At 35.1% G+C, this 17417-nt stretch overlaps 1 protein-coding gene across 1 annotated transcript in view; it reads left to right on the top strand.

Annotated features, from left to right (window-relative positions):
- Positions 1-17417, top strand: part of SBF2 (SET binding factor 2) — a 203834-nt gene that overhangs the window by 159838 nt on the left and 26579 nt on the right. The window contains exons 19-29 of the mRNA XM_088525845.1: positions 294-556; positions 2764-2936; positions 3194-3267; positions 3651-3846; positions 4650-4777; positions 6714-6889; positions 7795-7940; positions 11749-11947; positions 13964-14160; positions 14976-15113; positions 15912-16007. Coding sequence (XP_088381971.1) covers positions 294-556; positions 2764-2936; positions 3194-3267; positions 3651-3846; positions 4650-4777; positions 6714-6889; positions 7795-7940; positions 11749-11947; positions 13964-14160; positions 14976-15113; positions 15912-16007 — 1786 coding nt within the window. The remainder of the gene's footprint in view (positions 1-293; positions 557-2763; positions 2937-3193; positions 3268-3650; positions 3847-4649; positions 4778-6713; positions 6890-7794; positions 7941-11748; positions 11948-13963; positions 14161-14975; positions 15114-15911; positions 16008-17417) is intronic.

Genomic DNA, 17417 nt, shown 5'->3' with positions numbered 1-17417 from the left:
TAAAATCCATAAACTCTTCTGAAGAAAAAATACATAGAATAGCATAAAAATACCTCAAAAGAAACTTTCTTATTGCTAGAGCTACCCACATGCATATATGCTACTTGCATATTTTACTGAGCTACTTTCAATGCTAGGTAGTTATATCACGCTGGGTAGTTATAACAACTAAACGGTCTTTAATTCCCTTTTTGTTTTTTAATAAATTGAAAAGTCAGCACTTCTGGCTGTTTTACTTAAATTAGAATTTTATAATTGTCGTATAATTTTTTATTTTTTTATATGTTTTCTAGGAGAAAACATCTATAGGTCCAGACCAGGATAAGACAGTAATGGACCTAGCTGCTGAACAGCTGCGTTTATGGCCAACTCTTAGTAAACAAACTCAGCAGGAGCTCGTACAGAATGAGGAAAGTACAGTGTTCAGTCAGGCGATTCATTTTGCCAACCTCATGGTCTATCTACTAGTACCACTGGATACAAGTAAGAACAAATTGTTGAGAACCTCAGCTACTGGTGACTGGGAGAGTGGAAGCAACAGTATTGTCACAAACAGGTGCGTAAGCTGGTCAGTGCTAATCAGTTAAGATGGGCCGCTGTTTTTCCACTGCGAACTGTATTATTGAAAATTTTCATTTAAAAACTTAAACAGAATTAAAAGCCTTTGCATTTTGTTGGTGGTGCACTTAGTATAGAGAAAAGGACAGCTTTTGAGATTTGATCATTTTATTAGCTTAATTTTTTTAGTTTTCAAGTCCTATTTTAAATATAAGATTGTGTGAGTATCTTCTTTTTGAGTTTAGTGACAAGCAGACAAGCTCCAACATGATTTTTCTTATGTGATAGAGTTTAAAATGGAGTAAAGGACCGTGAAAATACCTGTTTCCTTTAGCACCCTAAGTTTGTCTTTGCTATCAGCATAATTAGAGTTGTTGTGGTATTCAGATTTTAAGTAACAGTAGGCTTTTTGGCTCAAGAGTGGCCATTTGTGAAAAGGAATACTGAAAATATTCTAAAGTGTGTTTAATTCAAATTTCTACTCTTATGATTTCTTTTTTTTTTTAATAATCTACTAATCAGAAATTTCACACAGACCTCTTGACTAGCAGATGTACTTAGTGCTCAGTTAACAAAGCTCTTACTATCTTTATTAGGAGCAGGATAAGACATCTTAATATTTTCTGTGATCATAATGTGTTGGTGTAGAACGATTGTCTCATGGAAGTGGAGATTGTGTTTTGATTTAGGAAGTTAGCAGTTACTTTACATTAGTGGCTTATTGTGTAAATACTAATCAGTATCTCCACTTCTTTACAAGCAAGCAAGCCGCAAGCAAGAAAACGACTTTTGAAGGGTAAATAGAACTTTTCAGAAGTCTTTTCTGAGTCTTTTCTTATAGTACCACGTAATAACTAGCTAGTAAAATGCAAGCTTTATCATAGACTAGAACCCTAGAGTGATTCAAAGGCTGAGAAAAATGAGTAGTTACAGTTTCTGTATATCATTGTTTCATATTTTAGTCATAACTTTTGATGTGTATGTCCTTTGGATGTTGTTTTTAAAGAAAAAAAATAAAAATGCATGAAAGCTTGTGGTAAGTTGTTCTGGTAGATTGATAATAAAATAAATAAAAGCTCAGTTGCAGTTCTAAAGAGTGTGTGATACTACTAAGGAGCTTCATCCTAGGAAGTTCAAGTCAAGTTTTTTGGTTTACCCTTACCTAAATTTTTCTTTTGATTTGTTAGAATGGTTATGCCAAGTATTTAAACTTCTTTCTTCAGGCAGCTTCTAGGGTAATTCCTCCATCCATCCCAATCCAGATAATTTACCACCCTTTAAGTGAATATGAAAATTTTATTGCTGCAGTAAGAATTTTTAATCTAATGCTACAGATCATTCAAGACGTGTAGGATATGAGAAATAAAAGAGCAGTCTAAGAATGCCTCTGTTAGATTTTCTAAAACCAGAAAAAAAATACTTCATCAACCTGGATGTTTGGCACTGGAGTATCGAGCTGATAAATTCCCTAATATGCAAATCCAGACACCCAGCAAAGCTTCTCCCTTTTATTTATTGTCCTTGTCATATGTATGATCAGTCAAATCGCTCAACTGGCAAAATGATAGGATAGGAGGATACTTGGTATCAGCGCACTCGTGTTAAAAATAGGGCATCAGTATTTGCCTCTCTGTGGCGGTTGACTAACCACCTCTCATCTCAGGTGTAAGGAAGTGCTCAGTGGATGGATTGGGGTGTATGTTATAGTCTACAGATATGGCCCTGAACATTAGTATATGGGAGGCATTTTTTAGATGCTCAAATTACATCTCATCCTGACTTGCTTGTGTTTACATCCGTTCGCAGAAACAACTCCCGTCTTTCCAGCTTTTGAATGCTCTATTTTCATTCTAACATTAATTTAATGTATTTTTCCATACAAAATATTTATCACAACTTGCAAATAATCTGCTTGACCCTATGAAAAAAAAAAAGACATGTAGCTCACCTCCTATGAAGTTGTTATGATAAGACTTGTTTCTTGTGAGCGTATCTGCCCTCGACTCATGGAGGAAAAGTTCTGTGTCATCATCTGTGCAGTTCTGATGGTGTTAGCAGTAGTGAGAATACAGTGTAATTAGGGTACTATGTATGCAAAAAAGGCATAGCTTTTCCATGTCTAGCCAAATACCATGTTACCAAATATCATTCAGCTTGACCAGCAGAATTTTTTGCAATTGAAATTTCTTTTATTTTTGTCCCTAGTATTGCAGGCAGTGTTGCTGAGAGTTATGACACTGAAAGTGGATTTGAGGACTCTGAGAACAACGATGTTGCAAATGCAGTTGTACGGTTCATCACTCGGTTTATTGACAAGGTTTGCACAGAGAGTGGAGTTACCCAGGATCACATCAAGAGTCTGCATTGCATGATACCAGGTAAGGATTGTGCCAAAAATGTAGATTTATAGTCTTTTTCTTGTTTTCTGGTGAGATGCATTTTTTTATTTTCAGTTACTTTCAGTGGATTTGAAAGGTTAGATTTCTTTTCTAGGCTGTAATTGCTATTGAATTTCAAGTAAGTATTCCCTTGACAGTTAAATTGAAGAATTTCAGAACATCAGAGTTGTAATTATATTGCAACTTTATCTTTAAATGTTATGTGAGACATCATTTATGATTTTATTGATTTCCAGGCATTGTAGCAATGCACATAGAGACCCTGGAAGCTGTCCATCGTGAGAGTAGAAGGCTTCCACCGATACAGAAGGCAAGTATTATGAAACATGTTTGTGCTGTTTACAAGTATTAGAATCATGCAATTTAGTCATCCTTTTATTCCCCCCTCATGCTAAGAGGAAACATCAAAACACTGAAAGAAAGTTTCCACCAGTGATAAATAAACTGTTTGGCTTTAGTCTCATGAAATATGAACCTATGAAACCAGTAGAGCCAAACCTCTGAACACAAACAAGATATTGCATGCCCCCTGTTTTTCAAGATCCATTTTTCCTAGTTAAGTCCAAACTCCATCTCCCTTCTCTGGAATCAGTCTCTCAACAGTTTTGTTTTGAGGATTTTTTTGCCAAGTACTGTAACTGGACCGAGGTATGACACTGGTATCTCCATTACATTACACTTTATTTACATCAGCCCAAGATTCTACGACCAGCTTTATTGCCTGGAGAAGAGTTTGTTTGCGAAGGTCTCCGTGTGCTACTGGATCCTGACGGCAGAGAGGAAGCAACAGGAGGATTGCTTGGAGGTCCTCACATCCTCCCTGCTGAAGGAGCTTTGTTCCTTACCACCTACAGAATAATATTTAAAGGCACTCCTCATGATCAATTGGGTAAGAAAAATTGAACAGTGGTAATTGTGGTCCTTCAGCTATGCAGGACTCTGAAGTCAACCTATCCATTTACTTAAGTGTCAACATATGCACAATTGTGCATATAACTCACAGTATAGATTTTCATGTTGATCACATAAGAATAATCTCTTCATATAGCATTTTTATCATTACATGTGACAATGATTGATTTTGATTTTATATTTTAGCTTGACTAGAGCTTATTTTTTCATTAGAAATCTTGTGCGTGAAATGTTTGGTCTCAGTATGCACTTTTATTAGGGTAACCAGTTCAGTAGGCTGTCAAATGGTATTATGGGCTCTTATGGACCACTTAAACTTGGAGGAAGAAAATAAGGACCTTCCTGAATAGTATTACACTCACTTCTGTAACCTTCCTGTTCTGCAACCTTTCTGTTCTGCACAAAATATTTAATATCCCTGTACATCAGTTCCATCTATAAGGTTAATGTAATAATTTTGCTTTGCAGGCAATAATAAACTGCTTCAGGACTAACGGGAAATATAGTAATTCTGTGCAGTGCAACTCCTATTCTCCCTAGCTTTTCATTAAATATTTTTTTCAGCCACTGCAAGTCTGTTAAATTGAAAATATTCATGTGCCAGTATTCTCCTTAATATAATATTTAATTAATTGCATATTTTTTACTTGTTTCTGTGTATATAATGGAAATTATAGTTCTTATTCATAAGTTTTCATATTTTCAAAGTGCAAAGTGACCTAAATAGATCTGACTCAGTGATCTAACAAGTGTCTTTAAAAAAAATTCTATGGCCTTTAGTTGGAGAACAGACAGTGATCCGAAGCTTTCCTATTGCATCTGTTACAAAGGAGAAGAAGATCACTGTACAGAACCAACTGCAACAGAGTATGCAGGAAGGACTGCAGATCTCTTCAGCTACCTTTCAGGTATAAAGAAGTTTTGTAAAATGTACGTGATACTACAGTCAGTTCGAAATACTGGTGAGCACTGCTTTGTCCTGGTATTTGTGAGTTCAGGTTCCTACTAGAAGAGTCAATAGAGAATGCAATCATAGACACCCTTGGGCTTTTTGGCCCAGTTGATGCTTACAGAAGGTGTACCATTTTCAAATTTGATTTCTTTCACTCCTTTCCTCACCCTTCCATTTTGGATCCAATAAAGAGCTATCTTTGGGTCCAAAGTCTCTCCATGTGAGGAAGCAGAGGCCCAGGCAGGCCAGTGGAAACATGCATTCTCTCTCCTCCAACTACATAGAATGAATACAAAATAAAAAGACTGTAAATCTTGCATGTCAACACTTCCCACTATACCAACTTTCTGGAAAAATCATGGGAGAAAATCATCCCTAATAGTATGTTTCAAATGGAAGTTACACCTCGAGGAATCCACAGGGCAGCCACCAAGAGCACAGAGCAGGAGGCCACAGTATAAATTGCCCTGACTACTGGCCAGATGCTGGTATTTTGCTGTCATTACGATCCCCCTCTGCGTGTTCAACAGAATCGTGTATTGCAGGATAATTGGCAGAAAGAGACTTCAAAGCTGTAGGAATCTGAACTCTTCACTAAATGTTTCTTCTGTGGATCTAATCTGTGGTCAAAGCCCAAGAAGTGGAAAGCTAAATACAAAGAATTTTATAATGTAGACTAGAAGTATGCAGCGGTGCTTAACCTTTAAAATCTCTTACTGGATTTTTCGACATCAGAGGAAGTATATTTTCATGCAGAGCAATAAATGTTTAACGTTTCAAAACTAATAATGAAATAGGTCATCGGTATTTTACTAGTTTTTTACATGATAGACGTTATTTAACCATATTATCCTTCAATAGTCAAAGCATAGCGTTTGTAGGACAAATTGGCTGTTTTAATTAAAACAATCTGAAGAAAGTTGTTCTTTTGGACTTCTGGGAGGAATGAATGAGGGCTTTTATTTTTTAAAGATCTTTTTACCAGAATAGCTAGCATGCTTCAATGATGTGCTAAATGTAGACACAGATCAGTGTTTTCTAGTGCTGGATTCTGGTCAGACATCATCTCTGCTTTTGTTTAGCATAGTTTCATATGAGGTTATAAAAACAAAAACAATCAGCAAACAGTTTACTTTCTGTTCCTTTTGTAGCAACTAGAGCTCAATACTGTATCAGATAGCCCCCTTCTTTGTTTATTAATTATGATTTTCAAAGGGTTTTGGCTACAGCTGTGCTATTATAATGTCTTCAAAACTTTGTATCACTATAACTGTCAAATATTCAAAACCTCCTTTCAAAGAGGTCCTAGAACAACAGAATTGCTAGTTGTCTGTAAAGTAATTACTAAGGCCAGGGAATGAGAAACCAGTGATGAAATCTACCTATGGGAAGCAAATGAAAGACTTCAAAGGTATCTAGGCATGCAAAAATAAACCTCAAGGATATTTTTTGTTTGTTTACTTGTTTGCTTTTTCCTCATTCTGATAGTTCTTCTTTGCTTCCTTATGGATTCCCCATTTTACTTTGTTTTACCTTACCTTACATTACCTTCTTTGTTTTACTTTATTTTATTTTGGCTTATCCCCAGGAGCACCAGAACTAGTACTTAGATTTACCCAAAATATTTTGTTTGATATTACAAGAATTCTAGATGCTTCATAGTCAAAATAACTTAGTATAAGAAAGTAAATATAAAATATAAATCAAAAATTAAGGAGTTAAGTATACCTTATAATCAGTAGGATACACATTCATATATTGCTATTTTCCAGTTTGCCTAGTACTGCATAAGTAGGATGCTTTTATCAATGTATCTTAAGAGCTTTTAATTTCTCAAATTCTAGAAATAACAGTATTTGCGTACTGTAATATGTGTTATCTTTTATATACAGTTAATTAAGGTAGCATTTGATGAAGAAGTAAGTCTTGAAGTGGTGGAAATATTTAAGAAACAATTAATGAAGTTCCGCTATCCTCAATCTATCTTCAGTGCTTTTGCATTTGCAGCTGGGCAAACAGCACCACAGATAATTTTACCGAAGCAAAAAGAAAAGAACACTTCATTCCGGTATAGTCATTTTTCTTCTTTTATTACTGATGTTGTTAACTATGAGTCAAATTCATTGAACAGTCTGACATCCTGCAGAACTGTAGATCATTTAAGCAGTCTTCAGGAGAGTCAAAATAAGTTATCACTATTGTGCAGCTTTTTCATCTTAAACAAATGAAAGGTAGGTTAGTGTGAAATATATACAGTTATGGTGTAAATATTTTTTATGTGAAAATGAAAAATTTAAACCATGGAAAATTCAAGCAAGTATTTCACTAGGTACTAAAAAACATACTACAATATAAATAACATCCTCATCTATGCAAACTATGCCAACATCAAAACAACTTTCTTGTGTGTTATGCTATAAATTAATATCTTAGTTTGGGTAGGAGTACGTTCCACCGGTAGAACAATCTGTACAGTTGTCCTAGTGTTCTCAAAAGAGTTTCAGCTTAGTGTCTTCTTTTGAAGTTTGTTTTATAGACCAGGTGGATAATTAGACCCTGCCAGCATGGTACTTCCCATGACCCTCCTTTGGTGACACGGGGAAGTAGAATCACATGCTGGTCAGAGAATTCTGAAAAATTTGAAGTAATTTTATCTTTCCTGTCTTCCCTCTCTCAACTTCATAGACTTGTCATATGCTAGCAAAACCTAAAGAGAGATTACAAGTGGTTATTCAGTGCTGTTTGCAAAAATTTACCTCAAAGTACTGTCTGAAAAAAAATTTTAAATGACCATTTTAAAATAGTATAGAAATACATTTTTCTAGGGGTTAGGATTTTTCTGTCTTAATATTAGATGTAAAATTATGAAATGCTTTATGTGGGTAAGCATGTTCATCATAAAGAAATCTGTATTTACTATCAGGGAGAATTAAACATACTTTTCTAAATATTTTTATTGCTGTGGATTTATAGTACCTTCTCAAAAACCATTGTGAAAAGTGCCAAACGTGCTGGGAAGATGACAATTGGCCGCCAATATTTATTAAAAAAGAAGACGAGCACAATAGTGGAAGAAAGAGGGAATCGTCCAGGCTGGAATGAAGATGATGATATCTCTGGTAATCATAAAATACTTTTAATTTTGATTGATACGTTTATCCTATGATGTTTCCATTCCAATATTTTGGATGAGTAATGTCTTCCAGAAGAAATAGCAAATTCCACCTAGACAGGAGTGAGAAGGTTTCAAATACTTTTGAGTTTCCTTTTGTGGTGACCAGGGTTATAGGACAAAGAGGTTGTTGACTTGATTGAGCTGCAAAGGGTGATGTTAGATTTTAGTTATCAAACTGCATTCACACAGGATTTTTTGGGGTCATTTTTCATCCTAATTTTGTAGACAAAAGAGTATTGAAGCACCCTGTAACTTGTACTTGTCTTTAAGCAGACCAGCATCAGCAATTAGTCTGTAACAAGAAACCAGTACTTGGTGAGCTTCAACAATCAGTCTGGGAGAATTTTGCAGGTGTCTTAAGTGACAAATGATTTCTCGAAGAAGCAAAAGTTACTGAAAATACTGTTTTTCCAAACTTCAGCTCAGCCTTGAGTATCCAGTTGCGTATTTTGAGATAGAAGGTAGAAAGTGATTTTTGTACTTGGTATGGTGGTGCTGAGTTGGACTTTCTTCCAAATACTTTTTCTGTCAGTATAGCCTTATCTGGACCAGTGCTAACTTAAAATAGACCACTAGAGGGAACCAGATTCTCCTGTACATTAGCAGGTGTTGTTTTGTCATACCATTTTTTTTTCTTTAATTTAGCATTTCAGATAATGAGGTGTTTATCAAACACTAATAATTTCTTCAAAATATCAAGCCAAATTTTTCTTTTTGAATTTTAGCTCGGTGAGCAAGATGACTTCCGTATAGATAAATAAAAGTTTCTCTGAAGCAGGACTGTGCTACTGCACTGCCTCAGTGCTCTCTGAAATGAAAGAAGGCCTTTCCAGGAAAGTGGAAAAATACTGATTCTCTTCCTTCATTACAGATAAATGTGGTGGATAAAAGGCAAAAAGAAAAGATTGTGAAATACTGAATACCTTTACTGAAAAGTTACATTATTCAATTGAACTCCCAGCCTCTTCCTTAACTACCAATCTTCAGTTCAGAAGCACTTCTGGGGGTTGTGCCTATTCTGAGTGGTTTTTTTTTTTATTCTTCGCCCAGTCAGAGCAAGCAGAATCAATCTTTATGACCAAATCCTGAAAGTGTCTGCTCTGCTAGTGTACAAAAAACTGTATGCTTGCAGGAAGGCAGGTGTTATATAAATATTAGTGATAGTCACTTTTTTTTCTCACTTAGCAAAAATAAAAAAAAAAATAGTAAGACTTCCTGTCTACTGCTTTCCAGATGTTGTCATTGGAAATATGTAAAGTGATGAAAATCTGACAGCTTGCTGCACTGACACCTCTTGTGTAGTCTGCTGACAGCGATAGTGACTTCTGGTGGCAGAATTCTGGTACACGTGAATACAAATAGCCTTGGGAAATTAGCCTTTTAATGACCATTTAATCTATTTGCTGTTTACTGCTGTGCATTAGTGTTTGTTTGCAAGTCTCAGCAACTGAAGTCTAGGAAACTCTGCAGCTATACCAAGAATGAAGCAACTGGGGAACCATCTGAACCAAATGATGCATAGTCTTTTAAAAAACATTGGAGAACTATAAAAGAAGATAGGGTTGGAAGGGACTCCAGGAGATCATCTACTCCATCTGTCTGCCCAAAGGCAGGATCAACATACTTAAATCTGTTTACCTAACTTTCTCTCAGAAGCTTTCAAGATAAAGATTCCACAATTCAAAGCAATTTATTCTAGTGCTTTAACCATCCTTAATGCTAAAAAAAAAAAAAAAAAAAAAAAAAAAAAAAGTTTTCTGTTGTCCAGGCCTAAACGTTGACTTTCTGCAATTTAAATTCTTCCCTTTGAATTCTGTCTCTGTATGTATGTAGAAGAGATGATTTCCTCCATTTTGATAGCAGTTTAATATATGTGCAGACGGTTATAACATTTCTTGTCTCTGTTCCTTCATTGATTTTTTTTTTTAAATTGTAGCTCTTTTCAATATTTGCTTCTTAATCATGATGAACTTGTGATCATCTTCACTGTTCTTCTCTGAATCCCCTTAATTTGTCCATATTTACCTTGCAGGGTGATTTCCAAAGCAGAGCACAGTAACTCAATTGTAAAGTGTTGGTTATGAACACCTGGCTTCTTTTTCCCTCCCATACCTCCCCATCTTTTTATTTTTGGAGAGTTTCTGATCTCATCCCTACCAAATGTTTGCTGTAGGTGGTCACAATGAGATGTTCTATAAAGGTTGAGACTTACTGTAAAACCCACTTTTACATGCAGTAGAATCTCAGGAACTGTAAAATAGATTACTTCTCTTCAAAATTCAATGAACAAAGACATTTTGAAAACTTAAGCCAGCAAAGCATCTTCCATCTTCTGTGTCTGGCTAAGTGCACTGGCATGAGCTCCTGTGTTGTCTAGCTTTTTACAAGCAAAGCAATATGGTTTGCAAATTCCCAGCACTGATGTCCCAGCTTTCATGAAAGAGAAATGAATTTAGAAAATGCATTTCAAAAATACACACTGATCTGAGATATGCTAGTTATTGCTTTACGTTCAAAATTACTAAATAAGAAGTTTCTGTTTAGCCTCAAATAAAAGCGTGTGTTCCTTTTTATAAGTGAACGTTATCTTAAATGTTTTGTAATTTCTTTCTCACCACGACAAACCTGAAAACGTAGAAAGAAAAGAGGAATCTATTGTTTAGGACAAATAAAGAACAGGGCTGTTTGATGTGCAACGGAGGTGATAATTTTCATTAGTTTTTATGCTAAGATTCACCAAAGAAAAATATATATAGGTTCTTAGTTCTGAAAATTCTGAATGTTAGGTAACAGCAGAAACTTTCATCATAATTTTGATTTTTAAATATAATTTTCAGTTTAATTTTGGAAGTCCTATTTTAAGCTGAAATTTTAATATACTTTTTAACACCTTTAGTCTCTCATTTAGAAAGAGATATTTCCCATGGTGTGTATTAATACATATTTTAATATTTGAGGTAAAATGAAAGCAGGTATCTGGTGTGCACTGCAGATCTGCTATCAGATGTATTTGGAAAGAGTTGAAATTAAAGTATCGATAACAGGCAGGTGGCAAGCTTAGTCCAAAAACCTTGCTTGACTTGGATTTCAGTGTAGTTCGAACTTGTGCCATGTTTTTTATCTCTTGGTTGAAGGTTTCTTTTCTGGAAAGTCCATCTGACTTTTCTGATCTACTGAAAAGGGCTCTTGCGCGATGTTCATACTGAAGCGTTAGAAAAACGAGAGATCATCTATTGTGGCATTTTGACCACAGAAGCAGTTTTCATTTGAATTAAGCCTTAAAAAGATTGTTGTATCTTTTGAAGAGAGAGTAAAATAAGTAAGAAACCCATTCACTGAATTCACAGGATTCAGTGGTCACTGAATTTATGTGCACATTGTAATTATTCTGTCTTGAGTGCATCTTTGTATGACGGTTGTGAATTTAAGAAGTTTTCATAAGTAGGTTTCTGAAAGAAAAAATCCTTGCCATAAGCTCAGGTCAAATGATTGTACAGGATAATTTTAGTGTGAGAGGGGTGTCAGCCATGCGACCACAAGTGCAATAGGTAAGTCCAGGATATATTTAATTTTTTTGACTAAAATATTATTTTGTTGCTTCTGATCTCTTTAAAATAGTCTGTGTTTATTAATGCCTTTTATTCGTCACTGACAATAAGACAAACTAATATTTTGCTTAGAATAAAATACCATACCTTCCTTTGTAACTCACCATACCCAGGTAGCAAACATGTAATGTTTTGTAACTTCAGTTTCAGATGACAGCGAGCTTCACACAAGTGGTACGCTAAAAGCATCAGAGAAATCCACAATGGAGCAATTAGTAGAAAGAGCCTGTTTCAGAGACTATCAACGTTTGGGGCTGGGGACCATCAGTAGTAACTCTTCTCGCTCAAAAACAGAATACTTGCGAATAACTGCACTGAACAGGATGTATTCACTTTGCAGGAGGTGAGTTCACTAATTAAATCTAGTATTTGACCATAAAGATGACGTAATGCTGTACATAAGTAACAACATGCATTCCGTCTGATGTGTCATTTAAGCAACTTACTCAGAAAAATATTCTTCAAAGTGATTGTGTTCAACAACCTTCAAGATACTGCTTTTCTACTCTTCTATCGCTTGCCTGCAGAATGGATGTTCAGCTGATTGAGAAATACCTCCGAAGAAGGTAGCCAGCAGCAGCTCTTGCAGCTCCGTGCAGCTCTTTTAGAGAGAGCTGTCCTTCCTGGGCCAACCAGCCAGTGTCCCTGGGGCTTACAGAGAGACAGACATTGGTGCTCTGAACGGCCTTTCCAGTCCATGAGTTTCTCTGTCTTGGCCACATTAGGAGGCAATTTGTCATCTTTCTGAATTAGGCATGAAGTTAGGTGACAGAACTTACTCCATTGTGATCTGGCTGGTTTCTATAACTTGCTCTTTTGGAACTGGGAATTATGTAAACTGTGTGCATATAGAATATATTCTGTCCCTGAATAGGAAACATATTTATGTATATATACGTGTATATATATGTATATATGTATATATGCATATTGTATATATGCATATGTATATATAAAAATATTTACTTCAAAAATATATTTTAAAATAGGATTCATGAGCAGATATTTACACTGCTTGCTTCAGAATTTTACAGAAGTCACATGCTGTGCATGAACACACGAATGTTACTGAGAAAAACATGTAGTTCCTTTTTTGTTGTGAAAGATGGTGTAATTTGCTACCACTACCCACAAAAATGCCGTTTAATACAAAAGTGTATCTGCATGAGTCATATCAGAAGAATATCTGCATTCTCTAAAGCCAGTTTTGACTAGTCATTGTTTTCATTTTGGATAATGAAATTGCTGCTGCCTCTTGGAAAGGGACACACAAGAAAATATTAAATCTTATCCACTTTCTCACTTAGCTAGAGCAACAAACTAACAACAGTGTTTTTGTTCAGTCACCACAGAATCCAATGCAAAGGAGGACAATTAAATATATATATTTTTAGTTATGCTTTGAAAATTGCATATATAAAATCGCATGCTGTCTTTCTACTTCCCCTCCCAAGGAACAGCTGTTTTTAATATTTTATAGCTTTTTTGGAGAAGATAATTAATATCCAAGTGGATCATAAGTCTCAGATATAAATACATGTCTAGTGTCATAGGAGTTGATTTGGTTACTGTACTGTAGGAGATAAAGCATAAATGGTATGTATATGGATTTTTTGTTGTTGTTGTTTTTATTTTTTAAGTAGTGTGTATCGTAAAGGAACAACATTGTATAGTAAGTGCCACTTCTTCCAGCTCATCCTGTCAGTTTCTTCTGAACATGAAGTTGTTACTTCAATTGAATATTCTTTTTAGGAAATAGAAGATAATCTTTCGTATTGCTTAAATCCTTCCTTCACTTACAAAACCACAACTGCTATCTTGTTGCGTGTTCTATTTTTAAAGATGTTTTATCAGTGCAGTTCCTAATTGCTCAGTGTGTTATGGTGTTTCAAAAAGTACGCCAACAATCTGTTTCAAATACACTGTACAATGTGATTTGGCTACAAATTACAATGCATTTTGACATAAACCAGTTACAACAGAAAACTATTGTTTTATTTGTGATGCTTCAGACAATGTAAACATTCTTTCCTGTCAGTTCTCATATTTGGTATACAAGTGTTAAAACAAAGCTACTGCATCACTTACATGCCTTAAAATTCTGGTTTTGTCTTTACAGTGACAGTTAGAAGAACAGAGCAGAAAAATATTACCTAATAAAAAATAATTTTAGATGGAAGAAAGCTAGTAGTGATAGTCTTAAAAAGTGATAGTCTCTGTCCTGATGTTTAAAAAGTTGCAGTCCTATTACCAATAAACATATCTGTCTGAGGTTGGACTAGGAAATGAGTGTTGCTAAATAAAGAATGACACATACGCAGCCTGTAATTTTAATTGTTTTCTCCTTTTATCAATATAGCTATCCTGGGCTTTTGGTAGTACCTCAGTCTGTGCAAGATAGCAGTCTGCAGAGAGTTGCTCGCTGTTATCGTCACAATCGCCTGCCAGTTGTCTGCTGGAAAAACACTAAAAACAGTACCCTCCTACTTAGATCTGGGGGTTTTCATGGAAAAGGTGTTGTTGGCCTGTTCAAATCCCAAACCACACACACTGCAGGTGAGCAGGTGCTGCTGGGCTTTCTAAATATCAATATTGTTTTTAGGAATAATTAGTTTTGTAGAGAGAATCAGTTATATGATTGTATTGGAAGTCTGTTTTTTTTATATAAATTAATATTAAAATATTGTAATATCTTATTTGTTCAATTTAATAACTATATGTCAAGAAATGAACTAATATGGGTTGGATAGTTAGAATTTGCGAATGTCTGGAGGAAATGGGTATGTTTCATCCCTTTATACTGCTGATAAGCAATATGTGAGGGGATGAAAGATGGTAAGGATAAAGGGCAAATTTTCCATATATAGCGTTATATTGAATCTTCACCCTAGATATCTGCCCAGCTCAGTAACAGATCTTCATACAAATACCCTGATTCTCTTTCCTAAAATACACACACCACTCTTCAAAATATAAAACTTCATAAACAGAAGTGATGCAGATGTTATCTTTCTAGTTAGGCAGAACTAAATTATTGACTTTTTGTGGCACTGTAGGAGACACCATATTAGTAACCCACAGATCATTCAAGTGGATTTCAGGTTATGAATACCTCGGCTGGTGTTCACAAAGTACTTCACATCTTTTTGAAGCTTAGCTTTTGCAGTAGGTCATGGGAGAATGTGCTGGGTGTTTCCTATGCAGACAATGGATGGCAATCTGAAAATTCATCATCATTAAAGGAATTGGCAAATCATAAAGTTTTCAATGCTCTGCTTAACATAGTGACATTTTTCATTTGCTATTTTGTGTATTTATAAATGTTCTTTCTGTATTTTAATGTATTCCACTTTTTCTGTGAATATCTTTAGCTCCTGCTTCTTTAGAGTCCTCGAGCAGTATAGAGCAGGAGAAGTACCTGCAGGCCTTACTGAATGTGATATCCGTCCACTGTAAAATGAATGGCAGTAATACTCTCACTGTTAGACCAACAATTGCTCTGTCTCCAGGTAAGATTTTTTTGTGCAGTGATTTCCTATGAGGAACTTGAAAAGTGAGGTTTTTTTTTCTGATTTGATGTTAAATGAATTTCTCCAATATGAATTGTTACTTTTTACTGTTAAACTTTCTACATAGCTTAATTTTGCTGAATGTCTTTTCCATAGGTAAATTAAAAATTGTGTATTGAATAAGAGATTGCCAACCTGAAGGGACTGAGAAAATGTAAGATTGAAAGGTCAGGTTCTGCATGAACTTACAGAATATTTAACTGTAGCAGTGGTGGAAGGCATATAGAAATATTCATATGTGATGCATTCTCTTGAAATGAGAACTCTTTCAGAAGACATTATTTTTGTTATGAATTGGTGGAACTATGAAGAAATTAATCCATATTCTGTTTCAGTTATCATGTGGCCAAACCCAGTAGGGTTCATGTAAAGGTAATGATGTCTTAGAAAGAGGATTATGTGACTTAAAATTCTGTCTGTCCTGCTTTATTCAGTTGGTGGAAATTGGCCCAATATAACCCAATGGTGTTTTTTCTTGTAAAATAACATTATTCCCAAAGTGTGCATGCTTTGCTTCATTTATTGTTAAATATGTTGATTGCTTAGCTTTATCTAACATCTCTATACTGTTGCAGTTGTATACATCTATCTTTAAAAAAAAACAAATCTGAAATACAAATTTGTCAGCAATTGGCTGTACTAAGTATGAAAAAAGCGTTCTTAATCATTTATGTTAAGTGTTAGTCTGAAGTAACATTGTAGTTTCTTAATCTTCTATTCTTTTTTGGCTGACTTTAGGCACTGAAAGGAGGGCTTCGAGAATGTCCACTGTGTTTAAGCAGGTAGTGCCAGGACATTTGGATGTAAATCTATCCAATAGCTTTGCTCGAGGAGGTTAGTAAGACTAGCTCAAAGACTAATCTTATCCTTTACTTGAAATAAAAAACAAGAACAAAATGGTAATGAAATAAAAATAATTATCCTGCTTTTAGATTCATTCCTGTGTGAACCAGCAAAATGGAAATACAGATTACTCCCAGTGCATAACATTGTTTAAGTATCTAACTGCTGTTTAAGTTTTTTACTTATGTTTAAAATAAAGTATGTTTCATATTGGGAATCAGTGCAGAATTAACCACTTGATTAAGAATTCTGTTTCTAAATACTGTATGAGTCCTCTCCTGTTTTTAATTAGCTGAAATATATGACCTAAACATGCTATTTTTCTGTTCCTGAAATGAAATACATGGTCATGAGATTTAGTAGTAGTATGAGGAAATTCACACATGTTAGGATTGAGCGCACTTCAGAATTTCCAATTACAAATCAGCCTAGCATTTGGTTGAAGATTAGTTGATGATTTATAAAGTTACAAATAATCAGGCTAAATAATTGTAATTTATGTAAAATAAGGAGATATATGGCCAGACATTCAAAAGAAGGGATTAGAGAAAGGAAGGAAGGAGGCAGAAGGGCGGGAGTGTGGAAAGAAGGAGGGAGGGAAAGTATGCAGAACTGTATAGAGAAATATAATGGAGCAAAAGAGAGGGGCAGTTAATGGGGATTGCCACAGAACACACAGTTCTGTGTATCACCTTTAATCTTGGTGTATGCAGAGTTCATATCTAAAAGTTCTGCTCTAGTTATTGTACATGGAGGTGAAAAAACATGGCAGTTTCAATTGCATAGGTAGAATGCCTGTGCAGATAAGAGAGCAGGGATTAACACACAGTGTCTGGAAATGCTAGATAAATTAGTACTTGTGGCCAGCTTGCCTTAGTGCTGAAGTAGTGAAAATGCTGGGTAGCTGACAGCAGGATTTTTGTTGCTTTCCCTCCCTTTGTGCAGGAGCAAAAGGGCCAACAGTGAGGAGCAATGAAAGTGCTCCAGATAAATCAGAAGAACACATGATTGAGTGTTTGGACCTTCTTTTCTGGAGATGAAGCATTTCTGACATAATTATTGCTGGTTTCTGGGATTACACTTTATTTATTATTGCAAGGCTTTTCGCTATTGGTTATATTACATAAGTGGAGTAGTTTTAAAATACAGTGTGCGGGACCAAGAATAGACATAGCAGATTTTTTGGTCAACCAAAAGAAGAGACTTACTTTATGCAAGCAGTCTAAAATGGTGATTTCTCTCCTACATGTTTTTGAGAGTGACCAATAAAGCAAAAAAAAAAAAAAAAAAAAAAAAACCATAGTAAATGCAGCGGGGTTAGCTAATTAATTTATCATAGTAATCAACCCAAAGTCTTTAAGAGCTTTTTAATAACTGGATTATGTACTACACTGTACAAAA

Source organism: Tinamus guttatus, unplaced genomic scaffold, assembly GCF_059628265.1.
Source record: "Tinamus guttatus ecotype Peru unplaced genomic scaffold, ASM5962826v1 Tinamus_guttatus_pri_ptg000240l, whole genome shotgun sequence".
Lineage (NCBI taxonomy): Eukaryota > Metazoa > Chordata > Aves > Tinamiformes > Tinamidae > Tinamus > Tinamus guttatus.
Note: the sequence above shows the minus strand (reverse complement) of the source record. Positions and strands in the feature narration are given on the sequence as shown.